Source organism: Dromiciops gliroides, chromosome 6 (assembly GCF_019393635.1).
Source record: "Dromiciops gliroides isolate mDroGli1 chromosome 6, mDroGli1.pri, whole genome shotgun sequence".
In the NCBI taxonomy this organism is placed as follows: Eukaryota; Metazoa; Chordata; class Mammalia; order Microbiotheria; family Microbiotheriidae; genus Dromiciops; species Dromiciops gliroides.
This window is the reverse complement of record NC_057866.1, coordinates 139,148,465-139,172,819: the sequence shown is the minus strand read 5'-3', so window position 1 is coordinate 139,172,819 and position 24,355 is coordinate 139,148,465. Positions and strand designations below refer to the sequence as shown.

General features: G+C 34.1%; 1 protein-coding gene across 1 annotated transcript in view; it reads left to right on the top strand.

Moving 5' to 3' along the window:
- The window catches only part of UBA6 (ubiquitin like modifier activating enzyme 6), a 70,718-nt gene that overhangs the window by 31,913 nt on the left and 14,450 nt on the right, over window positions 1–24,355 (top strand). The window contains exons 12-23 of the mRNA XM_043970855.1: window positions 735–811; window positions 2,659–2,725; window positions 3,589–3,732; window positions 8,033–8,100; window positions 8,374–8,452; window positions 9,358–9,438; window positions 10,398–10,475; window positions 12,888–13,069; window positions 17,894–17,999; window positions 20,438–20,527; window positions 20,633–20,713; window positions 21,987–22,115. Coding sequence (XP_043826790.1) covers window positions 735–811; window positions 2,659–2,725; window positions 3,589–3,732; window positions 8,033–8,100; window positions 8,374–8,452; window positions 9,358–9,438; window positions 10,398–10,475; window positions 12,888–13,069; window positions 17,894–17,999; window positions 20,438–20,527; window positions 20,633–20,713; window positions 21,987–22,115 — 1,182 coding nt within the window. The remainder of the gene's footprint in view (window positions 1–734; window positions 812–2,658; window positions 2,726–3,588; window positions 3,733–8,032; window positions 8,101–8,373; window positions 8,453–9,357; window positions 9,439–10,397; window positions 10,476–12,887; window positions 13,070–17,893; window positions 18,000–20,437; window positions 20,528–20,632; window positions 20,714–21,986; window positions 22,116–24,355) is intronic.

The following is a 24,355-nucleotide window of genomic DNA, read 5'->3' as shown; positions in this document are numbered from 1 at the left end:
TAAATATATACATATATATATACACATACATACATGTATACATATATATACACACGTGTGTGTGTATGTGTTCCTCCTCTCCTTAATGATATAGTACTTTTGTACTTAGTAGGCACTTGATGTGATTGTTTATAGATTCAAATATATGGCTTGAATTAAATGTACAAAGAGTATAAGAAAATATTCTTAACATTTCTTTGAGGAGTTGTAGTTTCAGCTTGTTCACATTCTTTGTAACTGAAAGGTAAAGGAATAAAACAGTAATAAATTAAAGAGTGAATAAATAAACAAAAATGATGGGTAAACCAATGGTACAAACCTTATGTTCTTCTTCTAAGGCAAAGCTCCATTGTAGTGGCACAGAGCTCCAAGGATGGGGGAGATAAGTTTAAGAAGGAAAAAGTACTGTGACCTAAATTCTGGTGATAAATCTCTCACTATTAATTTGCTTATGTAACCTTGTCAAGTCACTTTACACTCTCTGGACTCCTGATTCCCTATTGGTAAAGTGAGGAGATGTGATCAGATGGCCTTAGGGGTCCTTTCCAGCTCTAGAGCTTTGAGCACATTATCTCTTAGGGATTCATTTTCCTCATGTAAAATGAGGGGCAAGAACCTGATGCTTTCTTCTTCTTGCCTGTTCTAACCTTGTACGTTATTTCATTATTAATACCAAATATTAAGACTAAAAATGTGTATTGATATTGCAATTTTTTTCTTTTTTTTCTGAATAGGCACCTCTACAGATCCATGCTGCCATGCTTGCCCTGGACCAATTCGAGGAAAACTACAGTCGAAAGCCAAATATTGGGTAATATATTTTTGAGTGGTATCTTGGGTCTATTAATTGAAATTTGAACTACCTAACCACTTAACAAAGAGTTCTTTTTTGTGTCGAAAGAGGAAAAGTGAAACAAGGCAATCAAATCTTTTTTTTTTCTTTCGGTATTTACTGATCACCTGACACTGTGTCAGGATTTATAGACCAATTTAAAAGGGCATCCTCCTTGCCCAGTGAATCATTGTTTTCTAAAGTACTTATATATCATTGGTATTAATAGGCCGTTGAGTTCTAGAATATAGTTGGGTTTTTTGCTTTGTAGTCCATGTGAGTTTAAACCAAAATTATGGATTATTTTGGCACTTTTCTGACATCTATGTATTAGATTCTATACCTACATGACATAACTGAAAATGAATACCATAAAGAAGCAGTATGGCATAGTGGCAAGAGCATTTGGGCTCAGGTGGTTGTCCTACAGTATTATATTTACCCTGCCCTGGTCAGACCAAATCTGGAGTAGTCTTTTCAGCCTTTGGATGTCGTTCTAATTCTTGGAGATTACGTGTTCTGGTAATCATGTTTCCATTATTTAGTAGCTATTAAAAATTTAAATAAATCATTTAATCTCAGGTTCCTAATCTGTATTATATCTGCCCTGTCCTTTGTAGATTGTGAAATTCAAATGAAATAATGTAGATGAAAGGATGCGGCGGTGGTGGTGATAGCAACAGCTATGCCTTCTGGAACAAAGAGGACATTTTTTTGTACCTAATTTGATGGAAATGCTTGAGAAATTTGTCACATGGGCCAAATTTTAGAGCCATTCCAGTAATTATTAATCTCTTAACATCAGTTTGGTGCTTTCTTGTTCTTTTTTTAAAATTCACAGGATACCCCAATAAAATCTTTTTTCCTCTTCCTGGTAACAGACATTATTTTTTCCCCTTTGAGCCTTTTTAAAAAGTTTTTCAAAAGCTCACTTTTGATGAGTAAATTCAAATAGATGACATTTTTAAAGCACTTATATTGTAACAAGCACAGTGTTGAGTTCTGGGAATTTAAAGATAAAAATGAAATTGTCCCTCCTCTCAAAGAGCTTACATTCTATTGTAGGGATACGGTATGTAGGCAGATAAGTAGATAACATAGATACAAAGTAACTTCAGTGGAAATAGGAGGGAGAATACTAACCAACACTAACCAACTAATATGTTTCAGGAAAGACCTCAAGTAGGAGGTGGAATCTCAGCTGAGTCTTCTAGGCATAGGACATGGACAAAAGTACAGAAGCAGGAGATGAAATGTCATATGGAGAGAACAGCAAATAGGCTACTTTGTGAGTGTATGAATGCGAGTAGTGTAAAATCGATCAGGAAAGATAGATTGGAGCCAGCTTTAAATGACTAAGAGAGAAGTTTATTCCCTCCCCTCCCCCCAGGGATGATTGGGTGCTACTGATGAAGTTAGGCATGGTCAGATGTTAAATTCAGCAAGCTTAGAAAAAGAGCTGAATTATCATTATTATATGTTAATTGAGTTTTTTATCATATGTTTACAACGGTTTATATATCCTCCTTAAAGTTTAGGTTTATATATTCTCTACTTTAATCACCACAATAGCTATGTGAGGGAAAGGTCTCATTATCCCCATTTTACAAATAAGGAAACTGAAGCTCAAATAAATTAAGATAGCTCTAAAACTAATTAAGTATCAGAGGTGGGATTTGAATTAAGGCTTCTCTGGACTCTAAGTCTGGTGCTTTTTCCACCACACTGCCTCTTCTCTTAATTAGTTTAAATAGGAATCCATGTTTTAAGCATACAAATTTGAAGTGTGTTGATCTTTAATGGTTGTTCTTTTTGTTGCATGCTAGATGTCGTCAAGATTCTGAAGAATTACTGAAACTAACAATATCTATAAGTGCAACCTTGCAAGAGAAGGTGAGTGTTTGGTAACCGACTACATGTAGCCTTTCAGTTTAACCAACATTTATTAATTTCTCCCCATCTCAAGAAACTTCAGAGGCTGCCTATTTCCTTTAGAATAATATAATATGACCTCTGTTTGGAAGCCAGAGCCCTTCACATTCTGACTTTATCCTGTCTTTCCAAGTTGATGTCATATAACTGTTCATGTACACTGTATTCCAACTATATTCTAGACAGCCTGGAATTCCCTGCATGTGACATTCCACACCAACTATCCATCCCCCCCCCCCCCCCCCCCCCCCCCCCCGCACCTGGAATGTTCTTCCTCTTTACCCTCATCTTCTAGGACTCCAGCCTCCTTAAAGTCATAGCTCAAGTGCTATGCTACAGACTCCTACAGGAGTCTTTGCTGTTTCTCCCACTTGTTAGTATCCTACCCTATCCCAAAGTTCTTTGTTTTTGTTCTGTGTACGTCTTGTATTTACTTAACTGTATGTGTATTCTAATCCCTCCCCCCCCACTCCCAGTAGAATGTAAACGCCTTGAGAAGAGAGACTGTCAGTTTTGACTTTGTATCTCTAACACCTCACTAACAGTACCTCCTTCCACATAAGTTTTTAATCTTTTTTGATAGGTTGATTCCTCAGTCACCTACGGTGTACGAAAGGTTTACATTATAAGCTACAAGCTTATATGAATTTTGTTGTGAATTCAGAACTTTTAATACACCACCAATTTTAAAGCACATTTTTAGAAGAGTATTAGGTGGCCTTTTTAGAAGTAGATACATGGTAATTCCCTTTGTCAGTTAAGTTTTAAATGATCTGTGCTATAAAAATACTCTTGTTCATCTTTTTTCCTGGATTATTTTTCAGCCTGAAGTAGATGATGACATTGTGAATTGGCTCTCCTGGACTGCCCAAGGCTTCTTAGCCCCCCTGGCTGCAGCAATAGGAGGGGTTGCCAGCCAAGAAGTATTGAAAGCTGTGACGGGAAAATTTTCTCCCTTATGCCAGTGGGTTAGTTTTGTATTTTGGTACTGTTTTATATTTTAATACTTCAGTAAAAATCTCTATCTAAAAAGCCTGAGGAGTTTGTTTTTGACAAACTTGAAAAGTTATTGTGATAAAGCAAATTAGTGTATTTTTTTGTACATAAATTTAAGATAAGAATGATTTTCTAGATTTTTTTTTTTTTTAGTGAGGCAATTGGGGTTAAGTGACTTGCCCAGGGTCACACAGCTAGTAAGTGTTAAGGGTCTGAGGCCGGATTTGAACTCAGGTACTCCTGACTCCAGGGCCGGTGCTCTATCCACTGTGCCAGTTAGCTGCCCCTAGAAATTTTTAATAATAGAAATAGTTGCAACAACATTTGAAATTCAGCTCATGTGTTAGATCAGTCTCATATTATCTACCCTTTGACCCAAAAATATATTCTTTTGTATATTTCTGGCACTAAGATCCTTAATGGTATCATAGAGAAGGTCTTCTCAGCTTTCAGTCTTACAGCCAATCTTTAAGACTCCTATCCCATCCCACTGGGGATATGAAAATGTCTAACTAGTTTCTTTGGCTTTATTAGTCTTCAGATTACCATTCTATTTAATATGATAACAATATTATCAAAGTATATAACAAATCAAGAATTCTTGGGGTCTGTAAACTTGTCTGTTTAGTATTTTGAGCATTTTATTTCAAATAATTAGTTTCCTTTGTAATCCTTTGTATTTTGTGCAATATTTTCATATGTGGTCCTGCTTCTCCCTCTACCCAGTCCTGACCCTTACTGGTAGAAAAGATATATAGATATATAGATAGATATTTTATCCTCTGGAATGAAGAATATTCACTGCAATTAATTATGAGTACATCTACCTTTTAGTATTTTCATTTACATCATTATAGTCATTGGCTACATTGTTGTCTTGGTTCTCTTCTCATCACTTGCTCATACAAACATTCCTTTTTTTATCTGAATTTTTCATATTCCTCATTTCTTTTAGTGCAGCAATATTTAATTGTATTTATATAGCATAATTTGTTCAGCAATTCTCCAGTTGATGACTTTTCCAGCCATTTAGTATCCTCTCCCCTTTTAAATATCTTCAAATTGACCCTACGGTGCTTTTGAAATTGTCTCTTCCAGCATATCCTCTGTTCACGTTTCTCTTTTATCTTCATGTTGGTCCTAAAATTCCAGCGTGCTGTCACTATAATGGATGATGAAATTAATGTACTGTGAAAATACTAATAGATGTCTTCTCTTTTTTTCTTTTCCCGGTTTCATCTTCAAACATTATTACAATGATCTAACATAATTGAATCTCGTAGCAAGCCTTTTTGTAGTTTTTCCTTTTCCATTGTACTCTGCTATTTTATGAGTTGGTCCTGCTCTTAATGTTCTGCCATCCTCTTTTTAAAAATAATTTTACAAATTCTAAATCAATATAAACCAGTATTACCCTTAATGCCTTATCTTTTCACTGTGGCAATTACTTTGCATGGGTCAAATTTCTCTTAAAAATTATGATAATCAGTATCATTTTTGTTCCTTTTAACTATTTTATTGATGCTCTTTTCTTACATAACTGTCACTTCTCAGTTGTTTCTCTCCCCCTCAGCCAGTACAACACTCTTTTGTAACAAAAATACAAATGAACATATTGGCCATGTCAGAAAAATGTATGCTTCATTCCAGATTTATTGTCTATCACCTCTGTGCCAAAAAACAGGAAGAAGACATGCCATACCATCATCTTCTAAAGTCAATGTTGGTTGCTATGTTAATCAGAGTTTTGAAGTATGTCCTTTTTCTTGACGTCGTTCAGCGTTATTTTCTTTTATATTGTTTTTAAATATATTTTCATTGATATTTTCTGTTTCTTACATCTTACATAGTATTCCATGTATCCCTTCCCCTCCCATATGACATCCCATATCACAAATAGTATTTTTTTAGAAAAGGGGGAAAAAGTCAGCACAACTGATCAATACATTAAAAAAGGTCTGAAAATATATATAGTGTGTAATACCTGTGAATCTCCCACCTTCCTAAAGAGGTAGGTTGAGAATATCTTCTCATATCTCTTTATTTTAGTTCTTCTTAACTTTATAATTTTTTTTACATATAATTTCTGATTTTTTGGTGTATCATTCTTTCAGTTTTCATTGTTTTAGTTGCTGTGTGTATTGTTTTCTTGGCTCTACTTACTTTACCCTACATCAGTTCATGTAGATATGTTTCTCTATTCATCACACACATCTTTTTTAGAGCACAGCAATATTCATAGCATTCATGTACCACAATATGATTAGCCCTCTCCCATTTGATGAACATCTATCTACTCTGTTTCCAATTCTTAGCTATCACAAAATATCACTTTTTTTTTAAATGGCCCCATTCTCACTTTCTCCCTTTCACCCTTAATCTCCTCTTCTCATTTGTTACCCTGATTAATTCCCTTTGCTCTGCTACTGTTATTGGTTCCATATTTCTTCCCTCTATTTTTTCTTCTCAGTCAAGTAGATATCCCCTTCCTTTCCTCCCCTTAAGCTAGTCCTATTCATTAGTTTTTAGATTTCATTTTTGGTGCCCCTTTCCAAAAAGAATTTCTCTTCCTGTCTTCATTATCCCTCTTTTCTTTCTATTCACTTTGGACCTCCATTCTCCATATATCATTGTATATGTTGACTAGCTTTGAAATCGTATGATAATCTTATGTAATTCAAAGACTTTGTTGTCTACAACATCATCCCTTAAAAGAAATGTTAGGGGGCAGCTAGGGGGCACAGTGACTAGAGCACCGGCCCTGGATTCAGGAGGACCTCAGTTCAAATCCGGCCTCAGACACTTACTAGCTGTGTGACCCTGGGCAAGTCAAAACCCTTGTTGCCCCACAAAAAGAAAGAAAGGAAGGAAGGAAGGAAGGAAGGAAGGAAGGAAGGAAGGAAGGAAGGAAGGAAGGAAGGAAGGAAGGAAGGAAGGAAGGAAGGAAGGAAGGAAGGAAGGAAGGAAGGAAGGAAGGAAGGAAGGAAGGAAGGAAGGAAGGAAGAAAGAAAGAAAGAAAGAAAGAAAGAAAGAAAGAAAGAAAGAAAGAAAGAAAGAAAGAAAGAAAGAAAGAAAGAAAGAAAAGAAAGAAAGAAATGTTAGTACATAAGTTGAAATTGTCTTAATGGTGATCTTCTTGTTTATACTGATTATCAAGACCAAAAGGCAAGATGACCAATTATCTCATTAAATTTTGTTTCTTACTGCCTTTTGGTTCTTGATGAATCCAACCCTTCTTATTTACCTCTCTGAGCAGAACTTGTAGACCTTCCTTTTGCTAGCTGAATCTTACTTAAGTGTTTTGCTATTATTTATAGCAAAGATGTCAATATTGATATAGTTCAATTTCTTACTAGAGTAATGTATTAAAGTGGTCATTGGACAAGGATCTCACATTTTATAATAGCAACTGTTAATATTTACAGATGACTTTAAAACTGTGTGATGTTTAGTTTCTCCTGCCCCCTAAGATGGTCAGCGTGGACAGGAACGTAATATTTTAATTAAACTATCTAACATAACCACTATTTTATTATGGTTACTACATACCTGGTGCTACATACCATGATTGTTTGGTTGTTAGTAAGTAATTTACTCCTTTAAACCTCAAGTGAAAGTCCTGATTTGTTCAATTCTTAGACTTTCTTTAGGTTAGTCCTGATTTTGTTTCTAACTGTGTGACTTGAGCTGGTCATGTCACAACTACTGGGAGCCTCAATTTTTTCTTTTGTAAAATAGGGATAATAATTCTTGCTCTGCTTATTACTTCACAGAGTTCTAAGAATCAAATCAGAAAATATATATGAAAGCAGTTTGAAAAATGTAAAATGAATACTGTGAGAATAATTTTTATTGTTAATAAACCATAAACATAATAATTAATGTGTATATAGTTCTTTAGGAATTGCAAAACACTGTGTGTGTGTGTGTGTGTGTGTGTGTGTGTGTGTGTGTATGATCATTTGATCTCATTTATATAAAATGTTGACCTTAGGAAAATTAAATTAAAGTTATTAAAGATGGACTATATTATCTAGAATGGCCAGAGTGAATGTCTTTAAAACATAATTATATGCTACTCCTAAATTTTGTGTTAGCTTCATACATATATACATTTTTTAGAGTAGTTGTTCTTTGTTCTTTTTTAGGTTCTTATGATGTTTTATTTTCTTTGTATAGTAGTAAGTCATTTTTGTTATTTGTGAGATTCTAAAAGAAAAAATATTATAAATAAGGTAATACAAATAATAAGCTTACTCTTTTTTTCCCCAGCTATATATTGAAGCAGCAGATCTGTTTGACTCACTGGATAAATCCAACTGTGAAGAATTTCTCCCAAGGTAAAGGGTTCTGCTACATATGCTTATAGGTATATATTTACAAAAGACAATGTCAAATGGCCTAAAAAAAATTAAATACCTTTGGGCAATCATTTGGTCTATGGCAGGGAGGTATTTTGAGCATCATGTCAAACTGATCATTTAGATGCTGTGGTGGTGAGCATTATAGAAACATTAAATGTGCAATTTAAGTCTTTATTATAGATGGCAATTCTTAAAAACAGCACAACTGTTTATGTTGGTTTGTCTTTTTGCTGTCTTTTTTTCCTGCAGAGGAGATCGATATGATGCATTAAGAGCCTGTATTGGTGACACCTTGTGTCAAAAGCTTCAAAATTTGAATATCTTCTTAGTAAGTATAGATAATAGGAATAGGTGGTACATTCACACCTTTAGACTCTATTATGTTGCTAATTTAATAAAACAGACTCAGATATACTAAATGGACCTTATATGTAGTATTTAGAAAAATATTTTGTGGGGGGTGGACTTCTCCTTAACTAGAAACCCATTTTCTGCCATTTATCTTTTAATTAAAGCTAACAATAGTTTTTGAGTGACCAGTTTTTTTAGAAAAGTTCTGATAATAAGCAATTACTTCCTAGCTTTGGTGTTCATATGTGATCAATCAGCAGGTCCTTATTAAGACTAAGACCTACTCTATGCCAGACACTCATACAAAGATAAAAGGGGGAAAGCTATCAACATGCTTTTATTTAAAAGTTAAAAGGATATGTAGAGGGGATTGATCAATAAGTTAGAAGTAGATTGTTATTTTTCACAAACTTTACTTGCCTATAGAATATATATCACTTATTGCTGTATCTTAATTTGTAGTGCCAAGTCTCTGCAAAAATAGTCAGCAACATTTTTAAGGTGTGCACCAATTTACTGTATTAAAATGATGTTCCAGAAGCCTTTCAAATGAAAAACTTTTCTGTTTTTTAAGTATCCATTTTTATTTTTTTATTTTTGCTTTATCTTGCTGTTATTTGAAGCTTTAGATTTTTTAAGCTAATACTATCTTTGACTTAAGGAATTAAATTGATTGTCATCATTTTACTATAGCATGTTTCTATTATGAAAGATTAGATGAAATGGATCGTTTTTGTAACATTCAGAAATTTGAAATAAACATGTAAATGTTATTTAAAATGTTCATTTCTATGCAATAAATTTCTACTACAGTAAAACATCTTTTTTTTTTAATCACCTAAATCAATGATTTTGTTCCTCCTCTTGTTTTTTGCTTTATAGATTGGATGTGGAGCAATAGGCTGTGAAATGTTAAAAAACTTTGCACTTCTTGGGGTCGGCACTGGCAGAGAGGAAGGAATGGTAAAATATACTCTTGATAACATACATATTTCTTTTAATTTCCTTTGGACTATGTAACCTTTGAAATTGTGATGTTATGGTAGCTTTACCAAATGGTATCGAATTAATATTGTATTTTTTATTTTTTCACCCTGTAATAAAGTTGGCAATCAAAAATTATAAAGCTATATCATTAACTGGTTATCAGAAGTTATTAGAACAATTATAATTTTAAAATAAACATTAACCCTATTGTTAAAGTTTGGGTGAATAGTTTTAACTTAAAATTTTATTTGTGAGGTTTTTTAAACTGAAAATTCAGTATTTGAAAGAGTCACTGTTGTAAAATTTCATTTTGAGCAAAATTTCTCTCTAATGTTACTCTTTCCCCTTCCTAAGGGGTGCACTACCATTTCAGTTAACCTAAAGGTACATTGCTGATTATCTTAAGCAAATCATGTTTAATTTTTTAAAAATCTAATTATAAGAAACATGTTCTTTTATGATATTAGTCACTTTCTTTTGTGTACATCTCTTCAACCTTTTAAACATCTCAGCATCCTGCAGCCTAATTGGAGTCCTTTTAAATATAAACATTCTATTGCCCTACGCATGCTGTCAAACACAAATAAAGCAGTTGCTTTATTAGAAGGCCCACCTACTTCCTTTGTAAATGGAGGTTTACATGAGTCTAATAGGTTAGCATAAAGTCAGAAACAGGTGAAAGAGATTAGAAATAGCTTTGATGCTTCATTATTTTTAGAACTATTCCCAGAACATCAGAAATATACTTTCACCTGAATATGTGTGGAGAAAACATGCTAAGGATGATCTAGTAGTTTGGATTCTCTGTGCCATTGTCCCTCTCAACGTAGACTAAGAAATCTACAGCCATTTTGGAAACTGAGATACAGTGAGAGTAAAATTTATTATTACAAGTCTTTTTCTTTCTTTTCTTTTTTTTTGCTTATTGTTTCCAGGTAACAATTACAGATCCTGACTTAATAGAAAAATCCAATCTAAATAGACAGTTTCTGTTTCGGCCCCATCACATACAGGTATAGTACCTATTCAATTCACAGTTTTATTTTGTTCTGCAAAAATAATTTAATAATGAATTACGATGTTTTCCATATTGATTCTTGTCTGTACCTCCAAAGTATCAAATATTTAAAGACATAAAAAGTAATAAATTAACTTTTTATGGAAAAGGTAAATTTTATTTTATTACCTTTTGTCCTCAAACTACCTTACATTTATTTTGTATAACTAAGTTACTTTTTAAAATAGAAAACTTATATTTGAGTTTTGGACATATGGGATAAGGTCTTAAATAATATAAACTATTATAGCCAAAGTAGTGTGTTTTCATAAGTTTAGAAACAAAAGAGATAGTGTTTTCTGATATATAACTTTTATTGGATACTTGACTACAGTACTTTTATTTTTCTGTATGTTGTCATTGTTGTTTCTTTGTTCTCGGAGAGGACCATAACATATGTCATGACTTGCAATGAATTGGATTTAAGTGAGGAAGGGCTGTGCAAAGTCACCAACTTCACTCTTTCTTCCGGAGCCATCTGGGTCCAGTGGCAAGATATATTATCAGGACAACTGGAGATGGCCCCAGATGTTTAAGGCAATTGGGGTTAAGTGACTTGCCCAGGGTCTGAGGTCATATTTGAACTCGGGTCCTCCCAACCTCAGGGCCAGTGCTCTATCCACTGCATCACCTAGCTGCCCATTTTTTCTGTTTGTTAAAATGAAGCAAGAATTTTTTTTTAACTATTAATCTTGGTTGCATACTTAGCATGTAACCTAAAACTGTCTGATCCTCAGTTATAGTATATTCTTACTTGTGCACAGTTTTAAGAAGTTTGGAAATAAAACAACTTCACTCTTTTTTTTTTTTTACATATAAGGTATTTTTTTTTCCCGTTACATGTAAAGATAGTTCTCAACTTTTGTTTATACAAGCTTTACAATTTCAGATTTTTCTCCCTCCCTCCCTCCTCCCCTAGACAGCAGGTAATCTGATATAGGTTATATCTATATATCTATATACATATACATATAGATATATATCTATACACACATATATATATACACATAATAACATTAATCCTATTTCTGCATTAGTCCTGTTATAAGAGAAAAAATCAGAGCAATGATGAAAAACCTCAAAATAGAAAAAAACAACAGCACCCAAAACAAAAGAAATAGTATGGTTCATTCAGCATCTATACTCCGCAGTTCTTTTTTTTTTTTTTCCCTTGGATTTGGAGGTCCTCTTCCATCATGAGTTCCCTGGAACTCTTCTGTACCATTGCATTGGTGAGAAGAATATAGTCCATCACAGTAGGTCAACACTCAATGTTGATGATACTGTGTACAATGTTCTTCTGGTTCTGCTCATCTCACTCATCATCAGCTCACGTAAGACCCTCCAGGTTTCTCTGAACTCCTCCTGCTCATCGTTTCTTATAGCACAATAGTATTCCATTGTATTCATATACCACAACTTGTCCAGCCATTCCCCAATTGATGGGCACCCCCTCAACTTCCAATTCCTTGCTACCACATAAAGAACAACTTCACTCTTGATAACATGGGAGAGAATAGAAAAATCTGTTAAAAGCAGAGGAACTCAAAAGTACTACAGTATCTATGTGGCAGCAGAGTAAACAACTACATATACATCAGTTGGTTCTGAGTTGTGAGATTTGCAACAAACATTGCCTTTTCCACATACACACACAGCAGCTACAAGAGAAACCAATGTAGTTTACAAAGCCTATTGACTTTCATTTTCAGATTTTAGAAAAAAATCTAGAAGTCTTTAATAGAACATCACTATATTAAAGGATGATCTAAAAATTGGTATTAAAGTAACAATAATTGTCATTTTAAAATGCTATTTAAGAAAGCAAAGAAATTTTTCATATATTTTATGCAGGTTTCCATCCATTTTGTTGTTCTCAACAAACTTTTATTAAATGCCTATTGTGTGTAAGACAATCATAGAAAGTTTTTATGATATCCACCTCTTCTGTGTAGCTGACATTTGTTTTACTTTTTGTAGATACATATCCTAAAGTTATGTATATTGTAAATACAATAAAACTTGATTAATTCAAAATCCAAGTGATCTGGAAAAATATGGTTTTAATTATTCGTATTTTATTATGTGATATTTTTATTAATTCATATTAATTCACATAGTTGTGGACTATTGTTGATTAGATTTATTCAGAACCGTGTCGTTTAGTCAGATAAATGATATTTTGCTCCAGAATGACTAAAGTAACGATACTCGTTTCCTTTTTAGTCATGGGACATTATAATCACATTGTACTGATATAGCTGTATGTAGCCATATGTCCAATTATATCTCTTTTAAAACCTGATTTTGATTTAATGTATGTTCTCTTATTTAGAAAGAATTTTGTAATTTTTTAAAATTTGTTTAGAAACCTAAAAGTTATACTGCTGCTGCTGCAACTCTAAGTATAAATCCTCAGCTAAAGATTGAGTCACACCTGCACAAAGTTTGTCCTGCCACTGAGATGATATACAGTGATGAATTCTATACTAAACAAGATATAGTTGTTACAGCTTTAGACAATGTGGAAGCCCGAAGATATGTGGACAGGTATGTGGTTTTGTTTTCCAGTTGAGTCATTAAGAACCTTTGCCTTTGTGTCCACTCATTTCATCTGCTCTTTAGACTAAATGTTGTTTTCTTTTACATTGGAATATCTACATTCATATGCTAAGAGTAAAAATTAACTGTTACTAAATGCTGTACAATAAAGAATTAGTGACTCAAGTAGTGACTCATGGGTCTTTTATCAGACTGTGATGACAGATTATTAAAGTTTAAGTGCCTATAAGAATAAATAAATAATAGAAATATAATGAAAAAAGGTTTAATATTATATATGTATATATGCAGAAGGAGAAAAGGAAACTAGATAAATGTTAGGGAAAAGGTCAAGAATTAAGAAAAATGATTTTTTAGTAAACAACATTTTGAATAAGATAGACAAAAGATCTTGGTGGCAAGTTATGAAAGGAATATTTTAGTTACAGGAAGTATTGAGAAAGAAGGCCAAACAAAACATAAAATTAATGTAATGAAGAAAGAAAGTTCATTGGAAGGAAAGAAAGTGGAATAAACACCTATATGGCACTTACTGTGTGCTAGGCACTGTGCTACTCTTTACAAATATTATTCCATTTGATCCTTACAACAACCGTTGGAGATAAATCTTATTATTGTCCCTGTTTTACAGTTGAGGAAGCTGAAGCAAACAAAAGTTAAGTGACTTTCTCAGGGTCACACAGCTAGCAAGTGTCTAAGCCAGATTTTAACTCAGATCTTCCAGACTCCACATCCAGAGCTCTATCCATTGTACTCTGTACATTGGTAAAGTACTTCATTCTGTCTCTAAGATCATCAGTGTTTGTACTCCCTCTAGTGATACAAATCACAAAGCATCCACAGCTTCTCACCATGTGTAGTTCTTGTTCATGTTATTGGGAATCTACCCAGTAATCTAGTTTCTTTAATATTCCATGAATATCACTGAAAACATGTGACCTGTCCATCAATTTTTCACTTGATCTCACTACATGACAGGCCTGACCTCCTTTTGTCAATCATACAACTTCCTGGATAATTTCTTTTGTGTCCCTGCCTATAATGCATCTTTTCATTGACCTTCAGATCACCTGAAGTTTTGATTGTTCAGAGATTATCTCATAAGTCCCAGCCTTATAATATCAGTGAAGATTTGGGTGTTTAAAAGGTAGGGTTTTGGGGCAGCCAGGTGGCACAGTGGATAGAGCACTGGCCCTAGATTCAGGAGTACCTGAGTTCAAATCCAGCGTCAGACTCTTAATACTCACTAGCTGTGTGACCCTGGGCAAGTCACTTAACTCCAGTTGCCTCACTAAAAAAAAAAAAAGGTAGGAGTTTTTTTATGACAGGAAGCAGCTTGAAATAGTCGGAATTGCTGCACACTTTCCCCCATGCAATTAAGGAGAAACCAGGGTAGGGAATAAGTATTTATTAAGCACCTGGTCTGTACCTAGCACCTAATAGATATCTCATTTGAACCTCACAACAACCCTGTGAACTATATGCTCCTATTATCTTTCTTGAGGAGACTGAAAGCAGACAGAATTGCCTAGGGTCACAAAGCTAGTGTCTGAGACTGTATTTGAACTCAGGTCTTCCTGACTCCTGTCCGAACTTTCTCAGTTAAACCCATTCTCTTCTCCCTATTTATTTTGAACCTAACTCACCATTCAGTATTTGTCCATGATGTGGTGCTGCTGAAGAGTTCATCAGTTTAGTCAACTCAGTCAATTTCAATATTTTGTGCAATAGGCATTTTCTAAACTTTGGTTTTTCCTATGTGGATTGTTAAGGCAGTCTCTTGAGTACTGTGGATCACTCTGCAGAGTGTATGTTAGCACTTTTGTTGCAATCCACTACGGTGTTTTCTTTTAAAGTAGAGGTGTCAGACAAGTAGCCCACAGCATTCTTGAGTGCAGCCCAAACCAGGTTAAAATGTAATTAGGAAATATTTAACAAAATTTTTTAAAAATACATTATATCTTAAAACTAAGTCTGTACATGGACCACAAGGATCCTTATGTATGGAATAGTGGCTCCTGTTTCTACTTGAGTTTGATAGTAATGGCCTAAGGATTACCATCTTTAGGAAATCTGATTTCATTTGGATTGTGTGCTAGGCACCCTTCGCATAAGTCATAGATGAACAACTTTTAAAATGTATCCCTGTTAATAATCATTAATTGTAGAGTTGAGTCAAATTATCTCTGTGCTTTCACTATCAAAAAATCTTAGCATAAACATTAGAGATACTTTGTTGGAGAAATATCATTTTACTCTACAGAATTAAATGCTTTTTTATAATCAAGAAATAATAGCTAGCATTTATATAGCACTTCCAGGTTTGCAAAGCACTTTACATATAACTCATTTGTTACTCACAACAACCCAGTGAGGTCACAGATGAGGAAACTGAGAAACAGAGTTTAAGTGATTTGCCCAGGGTTACACAGCTACTTAGTCTCTGAATCAGATTTCAAATTCAGATCTTGATTCCCAGTTCCATGCTCTATCCAGTGCACTACCTAGGGGAAAATCTTGTATTCTTTCTTGTATACCTTTATGTTGGGTGTTACACTAGACTTTCTATAGTCTTGCTTTTCCCTGCAGTTGTCCTTGCCTGTTTTATGAGGCAGTACTATTTATAATCTTCCACCATTCTACTCCAAAACATTTTACAGGTGGGTTTATTTTTTAAAATGACTTGTCTTTCTAGTTGGCAAAGAGATGACATATTTACTAGTTACAATTTCAAGACTTTTACGGCTTTCTCTTTGTTTTAATTGCTTTGTATATTTAAATTGCCATAGAAAATTGATAATCTTTCTTAATGCTTTTTTCCTTTATCTATTTCCCATCTTTGACTATCAGTAGCTCAATTGTTTACATTGGTTTGTAGCAGTTTTAAGTTTACCCTATGTCTTTATCTCATCTTTATTCTTCCTTCTAATTTGGTATTGATCCTCACCTTGGTTTTCATAGGTCTATATTCTGTCTGTACGCTGACATATGATTCAGAGATGATTCCCATATTGACAATTAGTTTCCTGTCTATTAAAATAAAATCAGTTTCCATTTTTGTGATATTGTCACATCCAGCACTCTCTTTTTAAAGAAAATATTTTAATGAAATAAAATGAGTATTCTTAGTGGTTTCCATAAATCTTTGGATCCTTTCATTTTTTAATAAAGTACCATAATTTCCAAAATATTTCCCCCATACTTCTTTTTTTTCCTCTTTTTTAGTGAGGCAATTGGGGTTAAGTGACTTGCCCAGGGTCACACAGCTAGTATCAAGTGTCTGAGGCTGGATTTGAACTCGGGTCCTCCTGAATCCAGGGCCAGTGCCTTACCCATTGCACCACCTAGCTGCCCCTCCCCCATACTTCTTTATGTCCACTGTTAGCACTGAAGTCACCAAGCATGTCTGTTCATTTGATTCGAAAGATCTTTTCTAGATCTTTTTATCCACGTCTTTCCACTAAGCATTGGCATATAAACTTTATATAAAAAAGTGGCCCAATTATCCAGTGATAACTAACGGAATATTAATAGCTAAATTAATGCTATTTTGAGAATAATTTGGACGTGGGAAGTTATCTTTTTCATCTGTGCATAAATTGAGTGGAAGATATTTTTATAGCCTTTATATTCTTTATAATATAGATTTTATATGGGTGTGGAGTGTGTGTGTGTGTGTGTGTGTGTGTGTGTGTGTGTGTATACATATATATATATTTCCTCTTTATTCTTCAAGGGGTTTGAGATTGAGAATGCTATGAATCTCTGGGAAAGCCTCGACAAAGATTGGCTTCCCAGCTTTCCTTTTTTATACAGTGAAGGTCTCATTTGTGATGTATAGGAGTTCTTCACTTCCCCAGAAGATAAGATGGCAGTTGTTGGGGAAGGAAGGTGTTTTCTATTTTTCCTCACAAATTTATGTTTTGGAATCTGAGCACTGTGATGAGTTAAAGAGTAAAAGGGTCTGACCGACCCCTTACACAAATGATTGTGCCTGTTCTTAGAGCAATAGATACCTACTTTTGTGATGTCGACTGGATTCTACAAAGCATTTATCTGTAAGTTTCTCAGAGTCCAAGGATCCATCCCTTTATACACATAACCATAAGGGCCTGCACAACAAAACATGGGACAAGGGTGTTAATCAGTTTGTTCATGGGCTTAATTTCTGACAGCTCTCCAATTCCAAATCTCCAGACTTTAAAGTATTGTATAGGTGAATACAGAGGGCGAGTACTTTTATCCAGTACTGCATATATTGAGGTGTCTTTTATTTGAGGTGATCCAGAAAATAATTACTAATGTGTGTGTATGCATGTATACATTTTCTGGCAAGTAATGTTCATTTATAGTCACAAAAGAAGAATGGCTTTTAAAATTTAAAAACAAATCCTACATAATAAACATTCTTATATACGTTATGGGAAGGGTCATAGCAGCTGCTAGCCAGAAATCAGATGCCATGGAATTAATGGTGTAGTCATAATTCAGCAAGACCTGACACAGTTGTAATACAAAAGGGTCTTAGAAGTGGTAAGTCATTTTTCTAGTATTTAGTATTTTCTAATATTTCTAGTAAGTATTTTTTTCCACTGCATTTGAAGTGGTGGTGTAAGTCCCACAAGGTAAAAATTAAAAAGCATACAGAGATAGACACAGATGGGGTACAGAAATGCCTGTGAGGTGTATTTGGAGATTACCAACTCGAAGATAATTAATGATACCTGGTTCTCAACTTCTATGTATAACAAAATTACTGTTTCTTTGCTTATGTTTTATTAAACACTTCTGTTACTTTCTCTTTTCAAATAGTCGTTGCTTAGCGAACCTACGTCCCCTCTTAGATTCTGGCACAATGGGCACTAAAGGACACACTGAAGCTATTATACCACATTTGACTGAGTCCTATAATAGTCATGTAAGTGTTACTATTGTTTACGTGGGGGGGCAGGTATTGCACTTAATGCACTTAATTTATCTTCTTACACAAAAGAGAACGGAAGGAAGTTCAGAAGGAGAGGCAAGAAGTCAGAACAGCTTTTAAATTAGTGTGCTGAATTTATCATTAGCTTTTATAAAATTATTGTTCATTTCCATTTATTTGTGTCTGACTCTGTATGACCCCATTTGGGGTTTTCTTGGAAAAGATACTGGAGTAGCTTGCCATTTCCTTCTACTCATTTTATACATGAGGAAACTGAGGCAAACAACAGGGCTAAGTGACCAGCCCAGGGTCACAGAGCTAGTAAGTGTCTGAGGTCAAATCTGAGCTTAGTAATGAGTCTTCCTGACTCCGGGCCCAGCACTCCATCCACTGGGCCACCTAGCTGCCCTATTTTTAGAAAATACAAGCTGTGTTTTGGAATTGTATATACAATCCTCTTTTGTTTTTCTTAAAGCTATTTTATTGTTTTAGAAATACTACAAAGGATAATTAACCTAATAAGTACTATTAAAATAAACCATCCCATAGTCATTCTACATACTGATTTGTACTTATGCTGAGCTAACTTTTATGGTTACATAAAAAGAACAAAGGAAAACATTCTATTTCACCCATAAACACTGAATCTCAGAAAGAACCTAGGAGTTACCTAGTCTGCCTTACCCAGAGTGGTCTCTGTAAGCACTGCTTTTATTTATTGATTTTTGTTTGTTTGATTGATTTTGTTGGGTTTTGCGGTGGGGAGAAGGGAGCAGTTGGGGTTAAGTGACTGGTCCAGGGTCACATAGCTAGTAAGTGTCAAGCGTCTGAGGTCGGATTTGAACTCAGGTACTCCTGACTCCAGGGCCGGTGCTCTATCCACTGCGCCACCTAGCTGCCCCAGTTCAATGCATTTTTAACAAGGCTATACTAGGAATAGTATTTGACCCAAAGTATTTTTCCTTCTGTAACTTCTACCCATTAGCCTACGTTTTGACCTCTGAAGCCATACAAGGTTCATAGAACTTGTAATCAACTAAAATATCATTTTCATAGGAATGGCTATCTGACCACATTACCCCTATCATACATTCAAGCAGTTGATTCAGATCACATGTAGAACTTCATTTTTATCTTTGTTAACTTTTATCTTGCTAGATTTGGACTGTTTTTCCAGCCTTTGAAGATCTTTTTGAATCCTGAATCTGTCTTTGAATGCTTTAGCATTCCGTCCCAGTTTTTTTTATTAATCTGTCTATTTGATGGACATTCTGTCAGTATCATCTTCATTAAAGTCATTAATAAATATGTTTAGCAAACCTTGGTTAATTCTTTTATTTTAGATACCTATTTCCTCAGGAGATGGAAATTGCTCTCTTTGGAAGATGTAAAATAAGCATTCAATATTATTGTGCTGACATAAAATACTATTAATATATTTTAATATATTTTTAATATTCTTTCAAATAGCCTTCACTTTGCTAAGTAGATGTAATCTAAGATTAGCAAAATTCTCCATTAAATTTATTTTAAATTATTTAATCATTTATTTCTATAAACTCAGAAGTAGGTTTACACACACAGAAAACCATTCTAATATACTCATTTGAAAACGTTTTAGCAGGAAAAACAAAAGCTATGTTGCAATAAGAGACTTCGGTATTCCTGGGATTCTTTTTGTAGCATGGAGTGCTGTGTTAGTCTCTTCCACATTATCCTATTGCTCTTGTTCACCAATTTTCCTCAGATCTTGGAAACTTTTCACCTTAGAAATCTCACACAGTGACCAGCATTTGATCCCATAAAATGCTGAATGGCATACTAATGCATTTTCTATTTTTAAATGTTTTTCCTCTTTGAAGAACAAGAGAAATATTAGATTTCTGTTAAGAAAAAGGAGAAAAATCTTAATATTGGAAGTTCTTCATTCTGTTTTTCAGTAAGAGCAAGTAGTATCCTTGTTATATGTTCTGGCCCTTATAGAAATTCTCTTAGTAGTTACAAAAATTGACTTCTTAATTTTACAGAAAGGCACTATTTAAAGTAAGTGTTTTGTTTTTGTTTTTTTAAGTAAGTTTTTTTTAATACATTTGTGTGCTAGACACCGAAATGGATCAAGTATGATATGGTACTTGCTCTTTAGAGGTTAACAGTCTAGTTAGAAAGTTGGCAAGAATATAAGGCAGCATAGAAGTATAAAATGTGTGATGTAGACTTACTGCTGAAGAAGTTCATCATCAAAAAAATAAGAGCAAGAAATTAGGATAATCTCCCACTTTCCTCCTTTTTTAGAGGAAAAAGATGAATTCAAATTGCATTTTTACAATCTGAAATACATGATACCAGAATTAAACATGAGTTCAAAAACAAGAATATCTCAAATATTTGTCCTTGACAATTGTATAATCTTACTTTTGTACTTATTAATTTAGCGGGATCCTCCAGAAGAAGAAATACCATTTTGCACTTTAAAATCTTTTCCAGCTGCTATCGAACATACTATTCAGTGGGCGAGAGATAAGGTAAATGTCTTTCTTTGAAATATTTAGTTGTCTGTGGAAAAGAAAGTGTTTTAAACTACCTAAAAAGTCCTCTTTTAAATATGTCTTTTTCCTCCCCACATGCAGTTTGAAAGCTCATTTTCCCATAAGCCTTCATTGTTCAACAAATTTTGGCAAACTTATTCATCTGCAGAGGAGGTCTTACAGGTAAGAATCAATATAGTTTCAAAATGTATTAAGATAGTGCTTTGGATTGATTAAATTTCAGAAGCTACATCTAAATGTTTTTCCCTTAAAGAGTGATCCTCATTAGTGCTATAATTTCAGAGTTATGGAAATGAGAGATCAAAATAAGTGCTGTGTAGATTACACAGTTCTGAATTCTGTTATAAAAATTCATTAAAATAGTCTACAATTACTGAGGTGTGTAGGCATAATGAGAATAAAACTCCAAATATTCAAGAAAAAAAAAAACCTGGACAAATTAAGTAAGAACATTTGAAAAATTACTGAAATCACTGTCAGCTGTTACTTCTTTTACTGTAGTCGTAAAGTTACCCTAAGGTCTGCTTTCTTATTTACCAGTACTTTGTGAGAAAGAAACTATATGTTTTAGTACCACAGGCTGTCAAGGAATAACTGCATGCAGAAAGACTAATGGAACAAAGCATGTTAAAGCTGGAAGGAAGGCTTCTTAGAAAACATTTACTCCAACCTCTTCATCTTAGATAAGAAAACCAGTCTAGAGAGTCCAGGTAGTTTCTCTGAAGTCACTTAACTAGTTGGTGGAAGACCCGGGCCTAGAACTCAGGCTCCATACACCATTCCAGTGCAGTACTCATTCTGAAATAATTAACATGTTCTAACTCAAGGAAATTGAGCTTAAGACTTGGAGCCTGAGGAAGAACTTGAAAATTTTTTGTCTAACCAAACTGCTTTACAGGTGAAAAAACCGAGGCCCTAGAGGGCAGTTTTTCTGAGACTTAGAGCCTAAACTGGTTGCAGAATGGAAAGAGCATTGGGTCTGAAAGTAGGAGTACCTGACTTCATATCCAACCTCCACCACTTACTAAGTGTGTGACATTGGACAAGTCACTTAACCTCTCTTTACCTCAATTTCCTCAGTTATAAAATTATGATCATAGTGACACCTACTTCACAGGGTTATTGTGAGAATCAAATGAGATAATATTTGTAAAAAGCACTTACCACAGGGCCTGGCACATAACAGGCACTATATAAATGCTAATTCCCTTTCCCTTCTTGCCACCTCAGTTTCTTTATATGTGAAATTAGGTCATACTAGATGATCTGTAAAGTTCCTTCTAGATCTAACATTCTGTGATCCTACTTTTTAACAGTATGACTTACGTAAACTGAACTTTTTATTTGCTTAATTAGAAATTATATTTACTTTTCCCCATTTTTTAATTTCATCCTTTTTGTTGTTGTTGTTCCCCCTTCTTTTCCCTCATTCTAGAGGATACAGTCTGGAGAAAGTTTAGAAGGCTGCTTTCAGGTTATTAAGTCACTTAGTAGAAGACCCAGAAATTGGTCCCATTGTGTGGAATTAGCAAGAATGAAATTTGAAAAATATTTTAACCATAAGGTAAGTATGTGTTTTAGAACCTGTAAGTGTTGGATAAATGTTCAAAAAACTCCAAGCCTTGCTTGAGTAAACAGTGAAGATAATAAAGGTAGAATAGGAATGGACCTTTCTCACTTTATGGATAAGGAAACTGAAACCTAAAGAAGTGCCCCAGCTACTGAGTAACAGAGGCATCACTTGAACCCGCCTCTGACTCAAAACTAGTGCTATTTTTACTCTCAGAAAGATTTTTCTAAATTTCATTGCAAAAAATATTTAATGTGTACTTTCCTAGAAAACATATTGTTAATAGTAGGGCTTGGAGAACATATCTTCTGTCTTTATCTGAAAACTTGCAGAAGCCCACAGTGAATTAGAAAGTGATAGTTACAAATTAAGTGCTCAGTGAAGTTTTTGACTGACCAATAGCCTGTTAAAGACTTCTAAACCCTGCCTGTTTCCTTGAGATTTAATTGATCCCTTTCTCTTAAGTGTAGCATTGAATTTTAGTTTTTTTTATGTAAAGAATGGCATGAGTGTCACTGGATTTTCCACTATGGAAAATTTCATTGTAACAATCAAGTATTTATTAAGTGCGGGATACTTTGGGGACACTGGAGACAAAAAAAAAAAAGACAAAAGGTAGTCCCTGCCTTCAAGGAGCTTACAATCTTATGGTGGATATATCGAATATGTACAAAGCGAGCTATATATAAAATAAACCAGAAATAGTTAAAAGAGGGATGGCACTGGAATTAAGAGGGTTTGGGGGCAGGGGGATAATTAAAAATCATTTACTATAGAGGAGTTAAGATGGAGGACTAAGGAAAAAGCTTTTGGATTTAGCCATAAAAAGAACATTGGTGACCTTAGAGAGAACGTTTTCTCTCAGATGGCAAAAACAAAGTCTGATTGCAAAGAGCTGATAAATGAGTAGGAGGAAAGAAAATAGAGACAGTATATATATCTTTTTCTCAGAATTTGGCCAAATATGGGAGAAGAAATATAGGACAATAGCTTTAAAAGAATATTTTTTTAATGATGTCAGAAACTGGATCGTGTTTATAAGTTACAACAAAAGATCCATTGGAGGGCGCAGCTAGGTGGTGCAGTGGATAGAGCACCAGCCCTGGATTCAGGAGGACCTGAGTTCAAAATCCGGCCTCAGACACATAACACTTACTAGCTGTGTGACCCTAGGCAAGTCACTTAACCCCAATGGCCTCACCAAAAAAAAAAAAAACAAAAAGATCCATTGGATAAAGATTGAAGGGGGAATGGAATAAGCTGCCATTCTTAATTAAATACAAGCTTATTAGAAGACGTTTTCTATTAAATTATCCCAGTTGTAATAAGAAGTCTTTAACTTGTCTTAAAATATATCTTAAAAATATCTTAGGTACTCATCATTTTTTCACAAAAGAATCAGTGTTAAGTTATATGTAGACTTATTTGTTCTGTGTTTGCAGTTTTTCTTTTCTGGCTTAATAGTGCCTGCTTCTCCCAGCTTATATAAATACTAAGAACAATATATTTTCAGGAAAATAGCCTTCTATTTTCTGTTTGGTTTTGCTTTTCAAGAAAAGAATTTTATAATAACCTTATTTTTTATGTTAATAATGTAATATTTATTGATTGAATGGATACTCTATCACCTCTGTATTTTCTTGACACTGTTCTCTTTTGGTTCTCCTACCTGGTCATCCTTTCTCAGTTTCCTTTGTTGAAACATCAAAACTAGTTCCATTTTCTCCACCACCAGCACCACCCCTCCCCCCAAATTTGTGACTATACTTTAGAGCTCTATATCTAGACCTGTTCTCATGAGCTCCAACTAACATTTTGAAGCAAATGACTTCCATATCTACATATCTGGCTTTCATATCTCTCTTAAGTTCTTATCATTACAAATGCCTATTGATATCTCCACTGGATGTTGTCAAATAACGGGTCAAAATATAACTAATTATTTTTCTCTCTAAATCTTTAACCTAGAATAACAAGAAATCAGAATTTATCAAATTACCATTCAACCATGAAGTTCAGTTAAGAGGCAAAAAGTTAATTTCTTGTATTTAGGGGGGCTTTTTTCTTACTTTGAAAAGCAAATAAACAAAAACTTCAGCTTATAGTATATACTGCAACATATAGTATATAGTAAGAAAACTATACTATATATCACAACTATAATATATAGAAGACAAACTTTTCTTTGCTAACAAGTTAATATGTTTTTCTTCAACTTCCTTCTTCCTTTTCCC